Source organism: Hippopotamus amphibius, chromosome 16, assembly GCF_030028045.1.
Source record: "Hippopotamus amphibius kiboko isolate mHipAmp2 chromosome 16, mHipAmp2.hap2, whole genome shotgun sequence".
NCBI classification, from domain to species: domain Eukaryota; kingdom Metazoa; phylum Chordata; class Mammalia; order Artiodactyla; family Hippopotamidae; genus Hippopotamus; species Hippopotamus amphibius.
Genome location: NC_080201.1, coordinates 13068876 through 13090127, shown reverse-complemented (window position 1 = coordinate 13090127; position 21252 = coordinate 13068876). Strand labels below are relative to the sequence as shown.

Genomic DNA, 21252 nt, shown 5'->3' with positions numbered 1-21252 from the left:
GTTCCATGCTTTTTATATTCTGTTGCCTACCACAAATTGGACATTTTAAAAATTTAAAGTGTGGTTATTTCTGAATAGGCAATACATTTACATAGTTCAGAGTTGAAAATGTGTAGAAGAGTATACAGGGAAGTCTCCTTCTGCTCCCTGACCTCTAGCTGCAAATTTCTCTCACTGGAAGCCAGTTAAGTTCCTTAGGTACCATTCCAGATCATCTTCTCCATTTATAATCAAATATGTATCAGTAGGTGTGTATGTGGGCATATGGGTATTCATTTATTTTTTTTTTCCTTTTTCATACGAGTAGTAGCATACCTTAAACAGTGTCCCTCACTAGGCTTTTTTCATTAGGGTTGTTCCATTGGGATTGGTGCATAAAAGTGTTCATTCCTTTTTTATGGCTGTAAAGTATTCCGTTGTGTAGGTGAACTCCAAAATGTTAAATCATCCTCTCGTTGATGGACAGTGCGGTTGTTCCATCTTTGGATGTTACAGCAATGGTATGATGAGGAATCTTGAGCTTGTTGTGTTCACCGATATGTGCGTCTACCTGATAGCATTTGCATCTGTCCTGCAGGCTGGCTGCTGGCTCCACAAGGTTCTGTGCTGGCATCCTAAGCACTGCCAGGCACTTGACCATCGAGCAAAGGATGGCAGACTATTCAAACAAACTCTACCATCAGTTAGAGCAAGAAACAGGGATCCAAACAGGTAAGCAGATAATCTAGACTCTCTTACTTAGTACTGTATTTGGTCCCACATCAAGTCGGCCTGTGATTTGGTAATTCAGACTTGAGTTTTAATCCAGGCGCTGCCACTTGTCAGGGTATGACCTTGGGTCAGTCGCTTAGCTTGTTGAGCTGTCTTCACGTTCCTCATCTGTAAATCGAGGGTCTTCAGTCAGTATCCTAGCTCCTCTTCAGATTATAGTTGTTATAAAGTGAAAGTTTTCCTGGGCTGTTTCCTGTATATTTCACTCACTGAAGTATAGTAAGTGGCAACACTTGGCCCCTAAATGAGGAGGAGGAGCCTCTTTAGGTGCTTGGTAGTTAAATCGTACTTTGACCCGCTGCACTTCAAAAATTGATAGTAAGGATATTTCTAACTAGGAAGCATAAACATGCATTTCTCCCAGAATTGTAAGTTAAATAGTACTGGAGTAAGTAGGAACTGTCCTGGGAACAGGGAGAGACAGGTACACTATGGTCCCATATGGTAACAAGATAGAAAGTCTAGCACTTTGTTGTAAGGTGATGGATTAGCTAGAAGCCCAGAGTCGAACCTAGTCTCGTGGCTGATGAAGCAGTTTGGTGACCACAGTATAACTGTGAGAGGGTAGCGAGGCCCAGTGATGAAATTCAGGACAGTGCCTTTGTGAGGGATACTCTTTTGCAGACCTTGCATGATACAGATCACAGATACTTCAAGATTACTACTGACAAAAATGGTAGCTTTTCTTTTTGCCAATAAGTGTAACATTGTTTGTAAATTGTAACTTAGGACTGAGTTTCTAGTAACTTGAATATGGTAGGCATGGACCTAACTGTATTTCAGTCCTTTTGGTTGGGTTTAATTTAAGGACAGCAAGGTACTTGAATCAGATATTAACCAGGATTTGAGTCAGAAGAGGGTCCATGTAATGGGCCCAGAGATGGAACTGCTGACTCCCGGTCCTTTGGTTCAGTTACTAGTGCTTTGCTGAGCCTTGCATGGCTCAGCTGGTTAGATTCCAGAGGAATCAGGGCTGCAGGCTTCTTTTCTGTTAGGTAAGTTAGTCTAGCTATTGTTCGAGGTCACTATCTGGAACCCCTTATTGGGCCTGACCTCTCCTTGATGCCTGTGGGGCAGTGAGGAAGTCAGGCAACAGAGAGTAAGGGCATCCCCCTTAATCTGTCACCCCCATTGTAGTTCACCAGTGATGCAGTGAAAGATGATGTAGGGGCTTCCCTGATGGAGAGTGATGTTTTCCAGCAGAATGTACAGCTGCGCATGCCCATGACCGCTGTCATTCAGGGGACTGCTCTGAGACATTGAAGGAGTGACGTGTGTACAACCTAGATTTGATGGTAACATACAGTAAGCTGCTCCACTGGAAATAGTTCATTCACGCGAGGTGTATGTTAACTGCTTTCCACTCCGAGTTCCTGGGTCACTCCAAGAGTCCTCATTATGCAAATATTAGTTTCTGCAGTGCTTCTTTGGCATGTGATGTAATTTTTGTCAAGTGATTGAACATGATAACCTAAAAGTTTTAATAACTTTTATAATATTTATTTATTTATTTATTTTGGCTGTGTTGGGTCTTCGTTGCTGCACGCATGGGCTTTCTCTAGTTGTGGCAAGCGAGGGCTACTGTTAGTTGTGGTGCGCGGGCTGCTCATTGTGGTGGCTTCTCTTGTTGCGGAGCACATGCTCTAGGCGCGCAGGCTTCAGTAGTTGTGGCACGTGGGCTCAATAGTTGTGGTTTGTGGGCTCCAGAGCTCAGGCTCAGTAGTTGTGGCACATGGGCTAGTTGCGGCATGTGGGATCTTCCCGGACCAGGGACCGAACCTGTGTCTCCTGCATTGGCAGGCGGATTCTTAACCACTGGGCCACCTGGGAAGCCCTTAATAACTTTTTGAAAGTATTCCACATATTATTTGACCTTATACTAAGGAAGGATCATTCTTTTACAGATGAAAAACCTAGGTGCAGGTAGATTAAGGCTTGAATTTGCCAAGTCAGTGACAAATCAGTTATTTATTATTTATTTATTTATTTATTTTTGGCTGCGTTGGGTCTTCACTGCTACACACGGGCTTTCTCTAGTTGTGGCAAATGGGGACACTGTTGCAGTGCGTGGGCTACTCATTGCTGTGGCTTCTCTTGTTGCAGAGCATGGGCTCTAGGCACGTGGGCTTCAGTAGTTGTGGCACTCAGGCTCAGTAGTTGTGGTGCATGGGCTTAGTTGCTCTGCAGCACATGGGATCTTCCCAGACCAGGGCTTGAACCCGTGTCCCCTGCATTGGCAGGCAGATTCTTAACCACTGTGCCACCAGGGAAGTCCAACAAATCAATTTTTAAAAATTACTTTGTGGGTTATAAGAAACTTTTAAAAAGGTTTAAACATATTTAATAAGTTATATACGCATAATAAATATGAACAGTACACATATACAAAACTAAAAAGTGATCCTCCCCAGTGAATACCCACCAAAAGGTTACGACTCTGTGATTAGTTTGTGTGTATATACAGGTATACTTTTTTTTTTTTTTTTTTTTTAAGTAAAATGGCGTTGTATTAAGCATAGTATGTACCTTGTTTTTTCCACTTAAATATGTCTTGTACAAAAATATACGTGCATGAGATTGGTAAAATAAAATGGAACATCCACACAAAGGACTATTAGGTAGATGTAAAAAGAAGAAGGAAGATGTCTGTGAATGGCTGTGGAGTGATGGCTGGGATGATTGTTAAATGAGAAAAACAAGGTGTTAAAAAGTATATAAAACATGCTACTTTCGTGTAAGAGCTAAGAAGAAATAAGAAACTGTGCGAATGTATACTTAATTTTGCAAACAAAGAAATATAGGAAGGGTAAACCAGAAAGTACTGAGGTTGGTTACCTCCCAGAGTAACTGGGAGACAGGGTGGGGCGTGGGGAGTAGTGGTATTTCTGGCTTGACTTGGTGTAGTTTTGACTTTTAGGATGATGTGAACATTTTGCAAACTCAAATATAAAATAAAACCCTCAGGATGGGAGGGAACCTTCAGTGGAACACTACTGGAATAGTGTGGAATAACCTAGTTGCATTTCACATAAATAACAACTTTACTATGAGGGCGATAAAGAACGAACCCAGGGACTTCTGACCGCAGTATTTTGACTCTACCTTCAGTCGAAGACAAAAGGAAATGTGAACGAACATTGACCTGTCATTAGCAAGTTTATTTTTCACAGCGGTATGGACAGTTCTGCTTTCTGTGTATCCCAGGGTTGAGCAAAGGAGTAAATATATCGAGGATACATCTGCCACTACAAACCAGGCTCTGAGATCTCAGGTCTCCAGACTTGGCAGTCTTGTCATGTCAGTGAAGGGCATGTTTATCTGATGATTTCAAAAGGAACAAGAAAATATTTAAATTATCATGACTGTATTTCCTTTTTAAAAAGACACTTGATTGATTCAAGTTTTTCTTCATAAGAACTAAGACTCATTGCGTTCTGGGAGGATTGTCACTGACTCAAGTGCCATAGTGGTCGTATCCAGTACACGGATTGCCGACAGCGGGCACTGACCGTGCCTAACCTGGACAAAAAGGAGTTTGTTGGAAGGACAGTGGGCCTGTAGAGGCGGCAGGAGGCTGCCAGCTGGAGGCAGGGTGGAGGCCGGGTTGTGGGGACCCAACAGCAGCCAGTCCCTCACTAGAACAGTAGTCTGGCCAGGACGCTGCTGCTCCTGAGAGGAGGGCCCTCCAGCCACTCCCCTCCTTGCTCAAGACTCAGTATTCCAGGAGGGTCAGATCGGCTGAGCTTGGGTCACAGCCCTGCTGGCCACACTGAGGCGGGTGATGTTCTGAGTGGCCTTCACCAAGGGTTTCACTCCCCCCAAGAATAGGAGGAGAAAGGGTCTAATTACCTAAAGGAGTGAAGAATAGATGGGTCACAGTTATTCTCACCCCCCTCCGCCCCCCAAAAGGTTTGTTCAGCAGTAGCGTCCTTCACTTCTCGGGGAAGAGTGAGTGTGTGTACATTAGACTCTCATTTGATCCTCACAAAACTGTGAGCTAAGAATGTTTGGGTGGTAGCAGTGCAGGACTCATCACAGGTCTTCCGCGTTACAGTGTAGTGGGCTTGCGCTCTGCTCGCCCTGCATTTGGCCTGGTCTGTCTCAGTGTGGGCTGTTTTTTCTCCCAGGTTACATAAGGACGGGCTCGATCTTTCTGGCCCAAACCCAGGACCGGCTGATTTCCCTGAAACGCATCAACTCAAGGCTGAAGTATGTATGAGGCTAGAAGCCTGTCCTGACTTTACTGTCAGCTGACCTCTGCCGGAGGGCCGTGAATGTCATTGTCCCCCTGTGTTCTGTGGCAGTGTTATAGGCATCCCCTCCGAGATCATCTCCCCCAAGAAAGTGGCCGAACTTCACCCTCTCCTCAATGTGCACGACCTGGTGGGGGCCATGCATGTCCCCGAGGATGCAGTGGTGTCCTCCGCCGATGTGGCTCTTGCCCTGGCAAGTGCTGCCTCCCAAAATGGTAAGCAGGTTTTGGGGTCAGGAAGGAAGAGGTCGTTTAAGAAAGTGTCTCACAATAGGCAGGGACGCCAACCAGCGTCTGTATCGGAACACTGGCTCCTGGCGCTTAGAATTTTTGTCTTAATATAGTATCTGTTAATAACTACTTTTCCTCGGGGCCACATTGTTCTTATCGGAGTTGCAAGGAATTGATTTTATCCTCGCTGAAAGCACTTCAGATTTAAGGGCGTTTTCCTCCCATAGGACTTGAGAAGCTCCAAGATTGAAACACACCTTGGGGACTTAATCCACAGCTTGGATCATGTCCCGGTGTTGGAATGAATGAGGGGAAGAGGAATCAGTGTCCATGGTGTTCCATACGTTGGATGAACTGACTGACGATGCAGGGAGGTTAGGGTTTAAGGGAGCCCTGTGGCCCCTTTCTCTCCTGCCCCTTTTATGATCCCTGGAGTTTGAGTGTGTACTGAAGTCGGTTCTTTCAGTTGGCCTGGTATTTTTTTAGTCTTGGGACACGTCCGTGGTTCCAGGAGTTTTGTGGTTTTTAAAGTTAAAGCAATCGACCTGGCCTTTTCCGTGCTGGTTGAGTTGAGCATCTGCTGCAGATGCCTAATTCTGAAACATCAGTTGGTGACGCCCCGGCTCTTTGTTTACCTTGGAGCAGGTGTTCAGATCTATGACCGGACAAGTATTCTTCATGTTATGGTGAGAAAAGGTCAAGTCACTGGTGTGGAGACTGATAAAGGACAGATCCAGTGCCAGTATTTTGTCAACTGTGCTGGTCAGGTAGGTTAGTGACCATACTGGGTCACTGCTTTTCTTATTTAACTTCTGTCTCCAGGATCTTGGGGTACAGGCGTACGGCTTATATTGCGACGGACTAAGCAGACGTCAGGGACCATGTTTCTTGTTTGGATGGGAAAACTCAGAATTCTCGCACTCCAAATCGGAAGCCTGCACTTACTCCTCAAATAGAAGCCCGGGTGACCTTTTTCTTCCTCCCCGCTGGCTAATTATCCTGGTGAGGAAGGCCAGGAGAGAGTTGAGCATCGACAGAAATCAGTCCTTGGCCTTGGGTCTGTCTGTGGTGTTTCATTTCATCCTGCCACCCAGCAGATGAGTATTAGGCTGTCTTACTGTGTCGGGAGCGTGGATTCCGTTTCCAGGACACTGAACCGCTGCTTCTTTGAAGGCAGATTGGTCCCTTGCCTCCCACTCCACAGTCTTAAGGGGACCTAGGAGGACTTTGTGCCACGTGGAGTTCCTTATGATCGGTGTTTGGGGTTTGTGGTTGAGGCCAGGCGTTTCGTTAGAAGGGCCTCGCTTGCTCAGCACGAGCTCCTTTTACCAGCTGGTACATGTGTCCTCCTCTGCTGGAAAAGCAGGTTTTGCGGTTTAAAGGGTGTAGTGTTGCTCCCTGTCCGGTAACGGGACTAAAGCAGGCTGGAACTTGGCTTCCCACAGCTGACGTGGGAGCAAGAGCGCACAGAAGCCACTTGAAATTAAACTCTTTTTCAAGAGGCTGCACTTGCTCATTTGTCTCTCTGTTCCTCTTCCGTCCACAAATCAACGTGTCCGTTTGTAGTGGGCATACGAGCTGGGTCTGTCCAACGAGGAGCCGGTTAGTATCCCGTTACATGCCTGCGAACACTTCTACCTTCTGACTCGCCCCTGGGAGACCCCTCTGCAGAGCAACACACCAAGTGAGGACTTGCACTTTGTTTTTAATCTTGTTTCCTTGCCCCTGTTCTGTCCTCTGCAAGGGCAGGCTTTCTGCTAAGGACAGACTGCGCCTGCAAGAGTCTTGTCTTTTTGTGTCTTTTCTGGAGCATGTTACAGGGAGGTGGACCCCATTGTAACTTGACTTTAATAACTCTTTATGAAAGGATGGCCAGAGTGGGCATTGCACTTAAGCAGTTTTGTTTGTTTGCAAGGTAACGGTAGTCCCAGACAGAGGTCTAAATTGCGAGTGTTTGGGATGTAACCCAGAGCTCTTGACTTGATGCTGCGCATTGTGGAGATGTCACAGGGGAGCTGTAAACGTGCGCTTTTCAGTGACTCCCAGTGCCGTGGGGAGGGTCTGATACCACTTTGAGGGCTTCATCCCTGGAGTGGGCTCCGCAGCCGCCCTTCTGTCAGGCCCTCACCTGGCACAGTGGCAGTTACGCAGTTTGATTCTGAGAACTCTGATTCAAAGTGTGATTCAAAGTTTCTAGGTAAGTGATCTGGTTAGGGATAATCTGAGAGGGAGGATCCTCCCCCATGGCCAGGAGAAGTATTAAAGCTAATGAATGCTTGTGTTCACTGAATGCTGTTTGGTTAATAAGGACAATTTTGGGTGTTTTTGTTTTGCTTCTTTTTCTGTCCATTTCGACAGCTGGCTTGCCTCTCAACCCCGTCTTCTCTTCCGCTCCCCACTCCCTTGTCATTTCTCTTCCTCAGCTATTGTGGACGCCGATGGAAGAATTTATATTCGGAACTGGCAGGGTGGCATCCTGTCTGGGGGCTTTGAGAAGAACCCGAAACCGATTTTCACTGAGGGCAAGAACCAGCTGGAGATTCAGAATCTACAGGAAGACTGGGATCACTTTGGTGTGTGAACTAGGTTCTAACAAGAATGCCTTATAGTTGTCTAAGATGTTATACTTTAACGCCTTTTCAGGAACACAGGCATACCTCATTTTATTGTGCTTCGCAGGTACTGAGGGGGTTTTTTGGTTTGTTTTTTAAATTGTTTTTCATTGAAGCATAGTTGACTTTCATTGTGCCAATCTCTGCTGTATGATACTGAGTTTTTATAAATTGAAGTTTGTGGCAACCCAGCATTGAACAAGTCTATTGGTGCTATTTTCCAACAGCATTTTCTCACTTTATGTCTCTCTCACATTTTGGTAATTCTAACAATATTTCAAACCTTTTAATTAACTGATCTGTGATCAGTGATTTTTGTTGTTACTGTTGCAAAAGATATGATTTGCTGAAGGCTCAGATGATGGTTAGCATATTTTAGCAGTAAAGGGTTTTTTTTTTTTGGTTTTTGTTTTTTCCTTTTTTAGACTTTTTAATAATACACTGAAGTCTGAGTGGAAAAATGTTTTTTAATTTGAAAAAAAAATTTTTTCAGTATTATTGGTGTACAATACACAGGTTTCTTGTGTTCAGAAAATACAGTGATTCACCATTTTTAAAGGTTATGTTCCATTAACAGTTATTATAAAATGATGACTATATTCTGTTGTACAGTACATCCTTGTAGCTTATTTTTTTCATACATAGTAGTTTAATTCCCTACCCCATCTTGTCCCTCCCCTTTTCCCTCTCCCCAGCAATAACCACTAGTTTGTTCTCTGTACCTGTCTTTCTCTTTTGTTATATTCACTAGTTTTTCTTTTTTTAGATTCCACATATAAGTGATAACATACAGTATTTGTCTTTCTCTGACTCATTTCACTAAGCATAATACCCTTCAGGTCCATCCATGTTGTTGCAAATGGCAAAAGTTCCTTTTTTTTCTTTTATAGCTGAGTAGTATTCTGTTGTATATATATATACCACATCTTCTTTATCCATCTGTTAATGAAAACTTAGGTTGCTTGCATATCTAGGCAAGTATTTTTTAATTTACATTTTTTTGGTTATGTACATTGTTGTTGTTTTGGGTTTTTTTTTGTTTTTTTTTTTTAAGATTTCTTTCTTTCTTTGGTTGCACCAGGTCTTAGTTGCAGCAGGCAGGCTCCTTAGTTGTGGCACGTGGGCTCCTTAGTTGTGGCATGCGAACCCCTAGTTGCAGCATGCATGTGGGATCTAGTTCCCTGACCAGGGATAGAACCTGGGCTGCTGTATTGGGAGTGTGGAGTCTTAACCACTGTGCCACCAGGGAAGTTCCTGGATGTTGTTTTTTCTTAGACATAATGCTATTGCACATATAATACACTACAGTATAGTGTGAACATAATTTTTATGTGCACTGAGAAACCAAAAAATTCACGTGACTTGCTATTTTGTGATACTCGCTTTATTGTGGTGGTCCAGAAATGAACTGAGTTATACTTGTAGTTCCTTATTTGATCTTTGTATCAACCCCTTTTGGTGGTTACAGAGGACAGTCTACAGAGTTTGTCTGGTCTAAGGATTCAGTTATTAGTAAGCAGATTTGGGGACCTAAAAATTAAAATCTTGGTTAAGGGACTTTTGGCTTATCACTTACTCGCCTAAAATCACTGCTGAAATTTTAGGCTAGGAGGAAACCTTTTTTTGATAGGACTTCATTTCAAATTGAAAAGTATTCTAAAAAGCAAAATTGTTTCGTTAATATGTTCTTTTACTCAATTTTTTAAAAATTTTAATTTAATTTATTGAATAATATAGTCACATGGTTCCAAATTCAAAAGATATGAAAGGGTCTCTAATGAAAAGTGTCCTTCCTTCCACTTGGACTTACATTTTTTTTCTTTAATTTTGGGAAATATCCAACTTTTAAAAGTGAAGAGAATAATATAAAGAAACCCCAGGTACCCACCAGCCAGCTTCAGTCTGGCTTCATCTTTACCACTGTCCCACTGGATCATTCCCTGGCAATGGACTTACCTTAAAACAGGCTGAGGATCTGTATTTTGCAGCTGTTCCAGCTTAGGAAAACATTGCCTTTTATTGCACATCTCTTTAGGAATCATTTTAAGAGCTTTTCCACAAGTCCTGACCCCTTTGAGATTCTATAGCCAGGTGTAGTATTTGCTCTTGCATAGCTCCTTTCCTTTCTAAAGAGTATCTTTTTTTCTGCATCTTTATGCCAAGAACTTTGTAGGGATGTCCCATAATTCCACCAAGGTTTCTGCTTCGGGTAGATAACCCAGTTGGCTCTTCTTAGAAAACCTCCCCAAGACATTTTCTGAAAGGAGAGGAAGTAGAAAAGTGTAAGGGGTAGAGCGTTGTGAATCACCTAAAGCTGAGGACTGTGTTTGGGTCTGTTTTTGTTGCTCAGAGCCCCTCTTGAGTTCCCTGCTGCGTAGGATGCCAGAACTGGAGACCCTGGAGATCATGAAGTTGGTGAATTGCCCCGAGACCTTCACCCCAGACATGAGGTGCATCATGGGCGAGTCTCCTTCCGTGCGGGGCTACTTCGTCCTGGCAGGAATGAACTCTGCTGGCCTTTCGTTTGGTGGAGGAGCTGGAAAGTAAGTTTTTCCCACCCAGACTCAGGTTGCTGGGCTTCTTCCTTCCTGAAGTTACTTCTGGTTCATACGGTCTGTGATATACTTAATCCAGTATGTTCATAATAAGAGGAAGACACATGTCATTAGAGAGTTGTCCCCTTGACAGTGCTTGCCATGGCAGGCTCTCCCCATGTTCCAGACACGTCCTTGTGCAGAAGGTTTTTGGAACTCCTCTTTAAGAGTTAGCCTTGGAGCCAGTGGCATGTTCTTCTGTACTACTTCAGTCATAACAAACGTTGGTCCTTTGAATGTGTATTTGAGTTTTGAAATAGCCAAGTGTGGTAAGTGAAATAGAAGATCATGCTGATCACTGAAGTTTTTATTTTAAAATTTAGTACTTATAAAAATTAAGCCAGCATTGAAAGGACAAATACTGTATAATTCCACCCATATGAATACTTATAGTAGTCCAACTCATAGACAGAGATAGAATGGTGGTTGCCACGGGCTTAGGGTAAGGAGGAGTAGGGAGTGACTGCTTAGTGGATATGCAGTTTGTTCAGGAAGATGAAAAGAACTCTGGAGGTGGATGGTGGTGATGGTTACAGATAATATGAAAGTACTCAATACCCCTGAAGTATACACCTGTATACTTGGTAAATTTTATGTTGTGTGTATTTACCACAATTTTTAAAGATTTATACTTAATTGACCAGTATTCTTGAGTGAATTGTAGAATGACTCTGAAGACAATTATGGAATAGAAGTTACCAGAAATGTTTGGAGCAAAGGCGATAAGGCCAGATAACTAACTGTATAACCTCCTGAGGTGACTGTTTTACAGAAAAACAAAACCCATTGGATGTATAGACTACACTTGTATATATATTTTAGTCTTATTTCTTCATAGTTGTGGCTCATCTCTTAGACTTTCTAGTGGTCATGCGAAAGCAGTAGATGGATGTAATTTGTTCCTTCCAGAAGTTAAGCAAATTGCCCAGAATTGCTCAACCAGTCTTGACAAGATAGAGTCTTTCGATTCTGTTGGTGCTTGATTTCTAGTACAGCGCTGAGAGTATCACGGTGCTGAGAGGCCCAACAACTTCCTCCGTGTACACAGGTACCTCGCTGAGTGGATGGTGCATGGCTATCCCTCAGAAAGTGTCTGGGAACTGGACCTGAAGCGTTTCGGAGCCCTCCAGAGCAGCCGAACCTTCCTGCGCCACCGTGTCATGGAAGTCATGCGTAAGTGAAGCTTAATCCCCATTGCCCTCCGTTGCAGGCATGAGTGGTTCTGTCATCCAGAGAGGCAGATTCCTCCTTGGTTCTTTTTTCTTTTTTTTTTTAATTAAAAAAAAAATTGTTTTTTGGCTGTTTTGGGTCTTTGTTGCTGCAAGTGGGCTTTCTCTAGTTGTGGCGAGTGGGGGCTACTCTGTTATGATGCACGGGCTTCTCATTGCGGTGGCTTCTCTTGTTGCGGAGCATGGGCTCTAGTGTGTGGGCTTCAGTGGTTGCAGCGTGCGAGCTCAGTAGTTGTGGCTTGTGGGCTCTAGAGCACAGGCTTAGTAGTTGTGGCACACGGGCTTAGCTGTTCCGTGGCATGTGGGATCTTCCCGGCTCAGGGATCGAACCTGTGTCCCCTGCATTGGCAGGTGGATTCTTAAACCACTGCGCCCCCAGGGAAGTCCTCCTTGGTTCTTTAGTAATTGCTTCAAGTTGGGCTTCTGATGTTTGGCTGTTTCAGGCCTGTGTTGGGGGCATTATGCCCACGTGACATTTAGGGAACATTTTCTTTGGTGAATTGTATCTTACTTATCTCCAGGACCAGGAAAGTGGACTAGGATGTACAGGTGGTGATTCCTGTCAGACTCCTAGCATTGCTTCCTTTCCACTTCGCTGGGTCAGAGTGAATGTTCGCAGTCCCCACTCGGTCTTTTAGATCATGGTTTGCTTTCCAAGGCAGAGAATTTTGCTAGTTAGTTTCAAAGCTTCAGGCTCCTTTGAGTGACTCTGGTCATCAACCCACCATATGCTAGCAAGATAGGAAACCACTTCTCACGTAAACACCAAACATACATTCCTGCTCTTTCTCCTTGTTTTTGCTTCTCTCTGACTTTGAAGGATTAGACTTTTTTAACTTGTTTCTACCCTGTCTTGGCTTTATTTTCCAGTGAGCCCTTTAGAGGCAGCTTTTGAATCAGGAATTGAACCAAATCAGATTGAATTTCATTTTTCTATACAGAGGAACTATTCTCAGACTTGTCAAAATATATCTGGGGAATAGTTATGCTCTGGGCTGAGTTTCTACTGTGACCACTATTCTTGGTTAAGGATGGACTGCTGGTTTAGTAGCTGGAGGTTCCATTTATGATGAGGCCTTTGGATGGCCTTTCACACCTGTGTGCTCACTCTTGGCCTGTAGCAGAGAATTCACATCCATGGGAGTTAAAGAACCTGGTAGCAGTATGTGTAACTGCTAAGGTTCTTTACCTTTAGCAAATGTTTTGGTTACAGTATTGAACTGTTAAAGAGCCTAGGTTTCTACGTCCATTGTTACTTTGGAAGCTGTGCAGATCATAATTGAGCTTGAGCTTCTTCTTGATGATACAACACTTTTGGTGGCCTTCTCTGATTCTCATGAGATGGAAGTTGCAGGTGTGATAGAAAATTGGGAAGGGGAAAGTAGAACCTAAAGCCCAGAGGAGATGTCACAGTACCAGGATGCCAGCGTGGCTTCCCTCTCTCTCATCTCCCAGCCTCCCCCCATGCTGATGTACCTCTTGTGTAGCCTGATGTGAAGTCCAGTCTTCTCTCTGCAAGAGACTAGAGATCATACTCTTTCTGGATGTTTTTACATATTACTGTTGCAGATTGGACCCTACCTTTGTTATGTAGATAACAATGTCCCAGTAACAATATCACTGGGACAATACTGTGCAACCTGTCAGATTTCAGAGCCACCAAACCAAGGTATGCTGTGTGCCCTTTTGCTTCAGAAATGATTAAATATTAGGAAAAGTGTGTAACAGGTCTGAGGTTCCAACAACACAGGCACTGGAAAGAATCACACTGGAAGGAGTCAGGTGCCATTTTGTCACACTTTGTAACCACCTGTGTTCCCTTAGACATAACATTCGTCTCTGCTCGGAGCTTAACAAGGTTTAGAACTGTGACCTTTCTCCCACTGTTTCTACCTGCTAATTCGGAACAGTAATTATAAACAAAGATCTAGAGTTGTTATGTGACTCACAGCTATATTATTCAATGGAGGAGCGATACCAGCTCTTGCACTGTGATCCTTTCTTCTGGAACATTCTGTCACACTGGGTACTATTTGGCAAATTAGGCTATAGCAGCCTGGAAAGCATGTTTTTTTGAATAGTAGCAACTCCAGAGTCTCGTCGATATTGATGCTCAGCTCTGTGGCTAGGGCTTTCATAGACTGCTCTTCACTCTCCTAGCTCTGCTGTACGATCTGAAGGTTCCCCGTTGGGACTTCCAGACTGGAAGGCAGTTACGCACATCTCCTCTCTATGACCGGCTGGACGCACAAGGAGCCAGGTGGATGGAGAAACATGGATTCGAGAGGCCAAAGTACTTCGTGCCCCCAGACAAGGGTAAGAAGGCACACTCTTATTTTGTTCACTTTTTTTTTTCTGTCCTAAAAATAGTAAACCTTGTTTTTAAATGTATATAGCTAGACTGTCTTCCTGGGAGAATAAATAATAAAAACCTGTTATACCTTACTAAGCTATCAAGGAAGCTCACCAGTACAAATCCCCTCCTTTTCTGTCTTCCTTTGGTTTTCTCTGCCCTGTAGACCTCCTGGCCTTGGAGCAGAGCAAGACTTTCTACAAGCCGGACTGGTTTGAGATTGTGGAGTCCGAAGTCAAGTGCTGTAAGGAGGCCGTGTGTGTCATTGACATGTCCTCTTTCACTAAGTTTGAAATAACAGTAAGTATTTGGGAACCAAAAGAACAGATTTGGAAACTTGCATATTTATTGAATCCCTCTGGTTTTTCATCTCACTTCAAAACAGATTCTGTAAGAACTCTGGTGTATTTTAGTGCTTCACCTGTATTATAACATTTTCTGGAATTTTTAGTTCTTTGTTTCTGATTCTTTATCTGCTTGCAGAGGCTTATCTGTCATTAGAATCAATAGCTAGCTTTCCCTGGAGCTCCTTGCAGTGGAGTAAATCTGCAAATACTGTTGCATGAGCACCAGCTAATTCAATTTTCTCAGCAAGTGACCTTGCTCGTCAGGCTGAATTACCGGCCAGAGGTTCTTATGTTCGTTCTCTCTGCTTCATTCCTTAATCCTATAGTCCACTGGGGATCAGGCAATAGAAATTCTCCAGTATCTCTTCTCCAACGACCTTGACGTGCCCGTGGGCCACATCGTGCATACCGGCATGCTCAACGAGGGTGGAGGGTACGAAAACGACTGCAGCATAGCACGGCTGAGCAAGCGCAGGTGAGCCGGCCAATGCACTGCTCCCTCTGCACACTGGTCCCTAATGGCCATGGTGGAGCTGAGCACTCAGCCCCCTTCTCCAGGAAACCTAAAAACACTGAGGACGAAAAAACATTTCATTAACTCATGGCCAGTGAATTAGCAACCCAGCACACACACACAAAATTCCACCAGAAAAAAAAAAAAAGAAACCTACTAGATTATGTAAAACACAGTGTGGAAGAATTAGTTACTCTACTGGGAGAAGATGCCTTATGTTAGTAGAGCTGTATAATTTCTTGGCACCAGCAGGGAGCCAGAATCTTCTGCTTTGTCATTATGTGGTATATCCTAGGCGCATGTGCTGTTGGCCTTCCCTAAAAGCGAAGAGATCATTCACCAGTGTTCTATTCGTTGCTTTGAAGCTAGCTGAGAACTTACTGCTTCCTGATCATTTTTTTGCTGCCGGTTTTGATTACTTTTGGGTCTTACTTTCAGTTTCTTCATGATTTCTCCAACTGACCAGCAGGTCCATTGTTGGGCCTGGCTTAAGAAGTACATGCCGGAAGACAGCAACCTGATTCTGGAGGACGTCACCTGGAAATACACTGGTAAGGGGGCCCTCTGGGGTCAGCTGAGCGAGGAAAGGCCAGCTGATCTGAGTTGATCTAGATTTGTCTTCTCCATTTGCCTTTTCTCTATCTGATATTCAAAAATGAGTGTCAGAATTAGAAGCTTGGAAGAGGCTCCTGGTCGTGGAAAATTAATCTCTGATGCTTCCCCACTTTTTTATAAGTGAAGTGTGGAATGAGTTAGTGCTTCAGGTTCTTTGTTCACTGCTGTGCCCCCTACAGCCAGCATACTGGAGTGCAAGTATTTGTTGAATGAATGAGTCACTCATTTTTAAAGTATTTTTATATTTATTACCTGAGTATTATTTTCTTCAAAATTTCCCCTTAGTTTTTTTTCTTTTTAATGAGTAAATAATTTTTAAGGATAGATAACTTAATTTCCTGATTATCTCTTCCTCAGCAGTCCTTTCAGGGAGCAGTCCCTCCTCTTCTGCCACCTGATTCCAGCTTTAACCCCTCCCTACCTCTCATTTAACGGACCCGTGCCCCTCGCCTCCACCAAGCCCTCATCCTCAATTCATTGTGGTAACAAACATGATTACCTTCTTGCTACCAGATTGGAAAACTATAGAAGCTTATTGAAGCAAGGCTGTTTTCTAGTCCATTTGAGGGCATTTGATATGTAATTAGCTCAGCCGTGTCACAGATGTGACAGAATCCAAGCAGAGTGGGCAGCCCTCCTCAGGGCTCCCCTGGTACTAATTTGGGTTTGGGGCTTTTTCCATCATGTAACCACACTGGGAAGAGGAAGGAGAACGGGAATTGTGCAGGGGGGTTATGGCCAGCCCTGGGAATGAGCTCCTGTCCCCTGGCCTCATGATCCCAATCTAGTTGCAAAGGAAGCTGTTGAGTTTTGTCTTCCTTTGTACCCAGGAAGAGGCAGCACGCTAGCCAGGCTCTCACGTGACAGGAGTCAGTAGCATCTTGTAGCAGCCCTGTCAGGAGAAGTGTATTTGCCAGAATCAAGGTCCATCCTAGGATTGCCTAAGCAAAGGAACATTTTCATGGTCTTGCTGCCCAGACCTGGCCGTAGGTGAGCAAGTCCAGAACAGACCTTTCCCATTAGCTCAGCTGTTCACCTGGAGCGGCCAGACATCTCTTGTTCTTTTCCGTTTAGCCCTCAATCTTATTGGTCCTCGAGCTGTGGATGTGCTGTCTGAGTTGTCCTATGCCCCTGTGACTCCAGACCATTTCCCAAGTCTGTTTTGCAAGGTGGGTACTAGTAAAGTTCTAGTTTTTAAATAAGCAGGGAGTATTTCTTTTATAGAGATGGCAATTACATGTTCTCACTATGGTGTTAACACCCACAAAGTGTGTTCTGACTTTTATTAAGCAAACAAAATGACTAAGTCCACTTTTTTTTTTCAGTCTTCGTGGTCTTCTTATTTAATAAACATTGATATCTTTGAAATGGACCTAACTTCTCTGAATATTAGTTCTATATATTTATTGCTTTCTGTAGCAGTGGATTACATTTTTAAGTTATGATATTATGACACTGATGCCAAAAAATACCAGTCAGGGTCAGGTCCCTTCTCTCCATGCAGTGCTTCCTCTTTTCTATATGCAAAGTAACTTCTGTGTATGTGGCTCCTTCAGGTAAGAAATGGTTTAGGTGAATCCCTAAACAACTTAGGTAATTTTCTTTCTTATAGTTGGCAACTAGAGCTGAGTGAAACAAATTGTAACTGAATAAAAGGAATAATAACTGAATACTCCCTGGGAAGTAGCTGATTAGAGAGGTCCAGACAGACAGGTGTTTTGGCAACCTGTAACAAGGAGCTTTGGAACAGTTACTGATGAGATGCTCTTTGAAGTTAGGATTCACCTCTTAAGGATTTTACAGCTCTCCTTTTTCTCCATGGCACAGTTAAAGCTGTTAGCTGTCAGCCGACCCCGTCATAGTACATTCTTGGCTCCCTGAAGAAGTGAGCCACGTGTGTGCGCCTACAGCGTACTGCGCTATGCCTGATCCCCATGGAAACAGTCTGCTTTAGAGCCGTCTGGGACTTACCACTTCGCATCGTAGGAACAGCGATAGACTCAGGGGCCCCTTTTGGGTAACTGAGCTGCTGGAGACACATTTTGAACGTGAGAAGCCAGTTGCTGCCCCCAGGTAGCAGGTGAACCATGTTCTGTGGTCATCAGGCATCCTTTCCTGTGGGGTAGGAGCCAGGACTTGTCTGCCAGGTCCACCAGAGAAGACATGTGCCTGGTCTTCATTGCTCCCAATGTGCCTGACTAAAACAGACCTTTAGCAGAACTTCGTAAAAAGAAGTATTTCATGCTTGTCAAAGACTTTGCCTCCACTTCCCTCTAGCAGCGTGGCTGGCACTCCCGAACTGGAGCTGTTCATGAGAAGAGGCATTGGAAAGGCTGTGCTCTGTTCCTAGGGACCCCAGTGCCTGGGAACAGACTGTGTTGAGGAAGATATTTTCATTCACACGTATCTCCTTTAGGGTCAAGCACAGGGCGCAGAGGGGTCACCTCAGGCATCCATTCCCCTAATAAACGTGGAGGGCGCGCCTCCCCTGAGGAGTTTCCGGATGGCCTTTTGTTTCCGCAGGAGATGAGCGTTGGCTACGCGACCGGGGTCCGGGTGATGAGCATGACCCACACGGGCGAGCCGGGCTTCATGCTTTACGTCCCTATTGAGGTGAGAGCCGTGGGGGCGGGCGCTGGCGCCTTACAGCTCCACGGCTTCCTGGGCCGAGGCCGCTGAGGTGGGCTCTCTTAAAGAGATTTCAACAGTTTTGCTAAGTTACATACTTTTTTTGTGTAGGTAACACATTTACATGGTTTAAAAATAAAAACCTCTAAAAAGCATTCAGTGCCACCTGACCAGTTCCCACCAGCCACCACCAGTGATATAATTGATAGTTTATACCACGTCAGAGATTTTTGTGCATTTGGAAGCAAGTTCAAAGACATAGTCATCACCCTGTTTTTTAGAAACACAAGTGAAAGCATCCTGCTAGTCTTCATCTTGATTTTTTTTTTACTTAACAATTTAGACCTCTTTCCCTACCAAGACCTAAAGAAAAAGAGCTTCCTTTTTCTTTTTTTCTTTGTTTGTTAAAGTGATATCGTATTCCATTATGTAGTTGAATTGTACTTTATTTAACCAGTCCAGTACTAATAGGCATTTATGGGGTTTCTAGTCCTTTGCTGTTATAAAAAATTCCGAGTCCTTTTCTTTACTGCTTGTACCAGCACAGAGTTGTCAAACTTTGGGCTGATGGGGACAGTTTTATGCAAGAGATTGAGCTGCTTTTCAAAACTCATCTCACTCTGAGTAAAAGCCCACCCACAGGGCCCACACAGCTCTGCCTGCCCTTCACACTGCTGCGCCTGATCTCACCCTGTCTTCCTAGCTCTCACTCCTTGCTAGACATGCTTCTGCCTCAGGGCCTTTCCACTTGCCCTTCCCCTTTCCTTGGCATGTCCTTCCCCCATAGAGCCTCCCAAGCTCACAACCACACCTGCTTCAGGTGTTATTCACACTTTCACACTTCACCTTTTTTTTTTTTTTTTTTAATTCTTTTACCATTATTTTTTAAATTTTTGGCCATGCCACATGGCCTGTGGAATCCTAGTTCCCCAACCAGGGATTGAACGCACATCCCCTGCAGTGGAAGCTCAGAGTCTTGACCACTGGACCACCTGAGAGGTCCCCACACCTTACCTTCTTGATGAGACCTTATTTAAAGTTGTAGCCTCCGGCCCCCTCCTCCCTAGCCTCCTTCCCTGTTTTATTTTTCTACAGAGTACTTACCACTGTCTCATAGAATATATATTTTCATTTTGTTCATTAGATTACCCTGTTTAAATGTAGGTTTGCTGAAGGCAGGGGTATTTGGCTATTTAACTTCTGTATCCCCCGCAGTTAGAGAAATACTCGGTACATAGTAAATGCTTAATAAATGTTGCATGAATGAACGTTCTAGCAGTATCTTTTGCCCATTTTTGTATTGAAGTATTGGTCTTTTTTCCCAGTTTCTAGGCATTCTCTCAATCAGACAGTCCTTACTATTAAGTTATAAAAAATTTTTTCGTGTGTCATTTGTCTTGATTTGTTGTGTTTTTTGCCATGTAGAAGGGTTTTTAAAATTTTATTTTTTATGATGGAATATGTTTCATATGCTGCAAAAAAAAATTTTTTTTTTAGGTGAATTGATCAATCTTTTGTGGCTTCTAGAGTTTGATATGTAGAAGGGGCCCCAGAGTTAAAAATTTTTTCCACTTTTCTTCTGGTACTTTTATAGTTTGTGTTGTTGCTACTTATGGGTTTGCATGTTTTTTGTTTTTTAATATTTAAATGCTCCAACCTTTTGCACTGTCTTTTGGTACACTTTATGCGCTATGAATCAAACTTTTTTCTAACAAAAAAATAGAGGACAAATTGTTGTGAGATTCTATCTTTATCACATACTAAGTTTCTGTATATATTTGGGTTTATTTATGGACTTTTATTCTGTTCTGTTTGTCTATCCAGGATCATAGTTTTAATTATTGAGTCTTTATTATATATTTTAATACTTGGTAATGCTTATCCTCTCTCATAGCTTGGAAAACTCTAGAAAAGAGTAATTCCTTTTTTCCTTATTTTCCCTTATAAACTTTTATAATCATCTAGTTAAAACAAAAACACCCTAATTTTTTGGATTGTGTTACATTTGTAAGTTAGGAAAAATTGACATTCTTATATGTGTTGACTCTTATAATCAGAATATACTTTTTTTATTCAGATTTTTTTTTTTGGTGACCTTCAGGGGTATTTTGAACTTTTCTTCATGTAGATGCTATACATTTCTTAAATTTATGTGAGTAATATTTTGGTGGTGTTGCTGTTGTGAATGGGAAGAGTGTCTTTATTCTGGTATCTTCTAAGTGATTATGATTTATGAAAGTTTTTCCCTATATATTAATGCTTTCACCTATTTCCTTCCTAAATGATCTTACTGTTTATAGCTGTTTTTTAGTTGATTCTCTGGAATTTCTAGGGTTTAGTCTTACCACATATAAACAATAATAGTTTTTGTTAGTTTCTTAACAATTTTTATTCCTGCCTTTTCATTCCCTGTCCAGTTGTGACAATTAGCAGTGATCTTCAGCATCCTTGTCGTGTTCTTGACATTAGTCATATTACTCATGGTGTTTGGTTTCCTTTTTATATATATATATATTTAGAGTGTACAATTTGGTATCCCAATCTCCCAATTCATCCCCCCGCAACCCTCCCCGCATTCCCCACTTGGTGTCCATGTGTTTGTTCTCTACACCTGTGTCTCTCTCTCTGCCTTGCATTTCCTCTTTCATAGTTGTTAGCATTTGCCTTATGTATTGAGGTGCTCCTATACTGGGTGCATATATATTTATAACTGTTATCTCCTCTTCTTGGATGGATCCCTTGATCTTTATGTAATGTCCTTTCTTGTCTCTTGTAACATTTTTTATTTTAAAGTCTATTTTATCTGATATGAGTATTGCTACTCCAGCTTTCTTTTGATTTCCATTTGCATGGAATATCTTTTTTCATCCCCTCACTTTCAGTCTCTATGTGTCCCTAGGTCTGAAGTGGGTCTCTTGTAGACAGCATATATATGGGTCTTGTTTTTGTATCCATTCAGCCAGTCTGTGTCTTCTGGTTGGTGCATTTAGTCCATTTACATTCAAGGTAATTATTGATATGTATGTTCCTAGTACCATTTTCTTAATTGTTTTGTTGTTGTTTCTGTAGGTCCTTTTCTTCTCTTCTGTTTCCTGCTTAGAGTCGT

The 21252-nt window shown here is 43.0% G+C and overlaps 1 protein-coding gene across 8 annotated transcripts in view; it reads left to right on the top strand.

Moving 5' to 3' along the window:
* The window catches only part of PDPR (pyruvate dehydrogenase phosphatase regulatory subunit), a 90361-nt gene that overhangs the window by 52880 nt on the left and 16229 nt on the right, over positions 1–21252 (top strand). For all 8 annotated transcript variants that reach the window (XM_057712119.1, XM_057712118.1, XM_057712117.1 and 5 more), the window contains 14 exons: positions 578–711; positions 4899–4980; positions 5076–5239; positions 5900–6021; positions 6821–6938; positions 7678–7827; positions 10217–10409; positions 11509–11633; positions 13850–14005; positions 14209–14342; positions 14716–14864; positions 15342–15454; positions 16593–16687; positions 18042–18131. In XM_057712119.1, the coding sequence (XP_057568102.1) occupies positions 578–711; positions 4899–4980; positions 5076–5239; positions 5900–6021; positions 6821–6938; positions 7678–7827; positions 10217–10409; positions 11509–11633; positions 13850–14005; positions 14209–14342; positions 14716–14864; positions 15342–15454; positions 16593–16687; positions 18042–18131 (1825 nt within the window). The remainder of the gene's footprint in view (positions 1–577; positions 712–4898; positions 4981–5075; positions 5240–5899; positions 6022–6820; positions 6939–7677; positions 7828–10216; positions 10410–11508; positions 11634–13849; positions 14006–14208; positions 14343–14715; positions 14865–15341; positions 15455–16592; positions 16688–18041; positions 18132–21252) is intronic.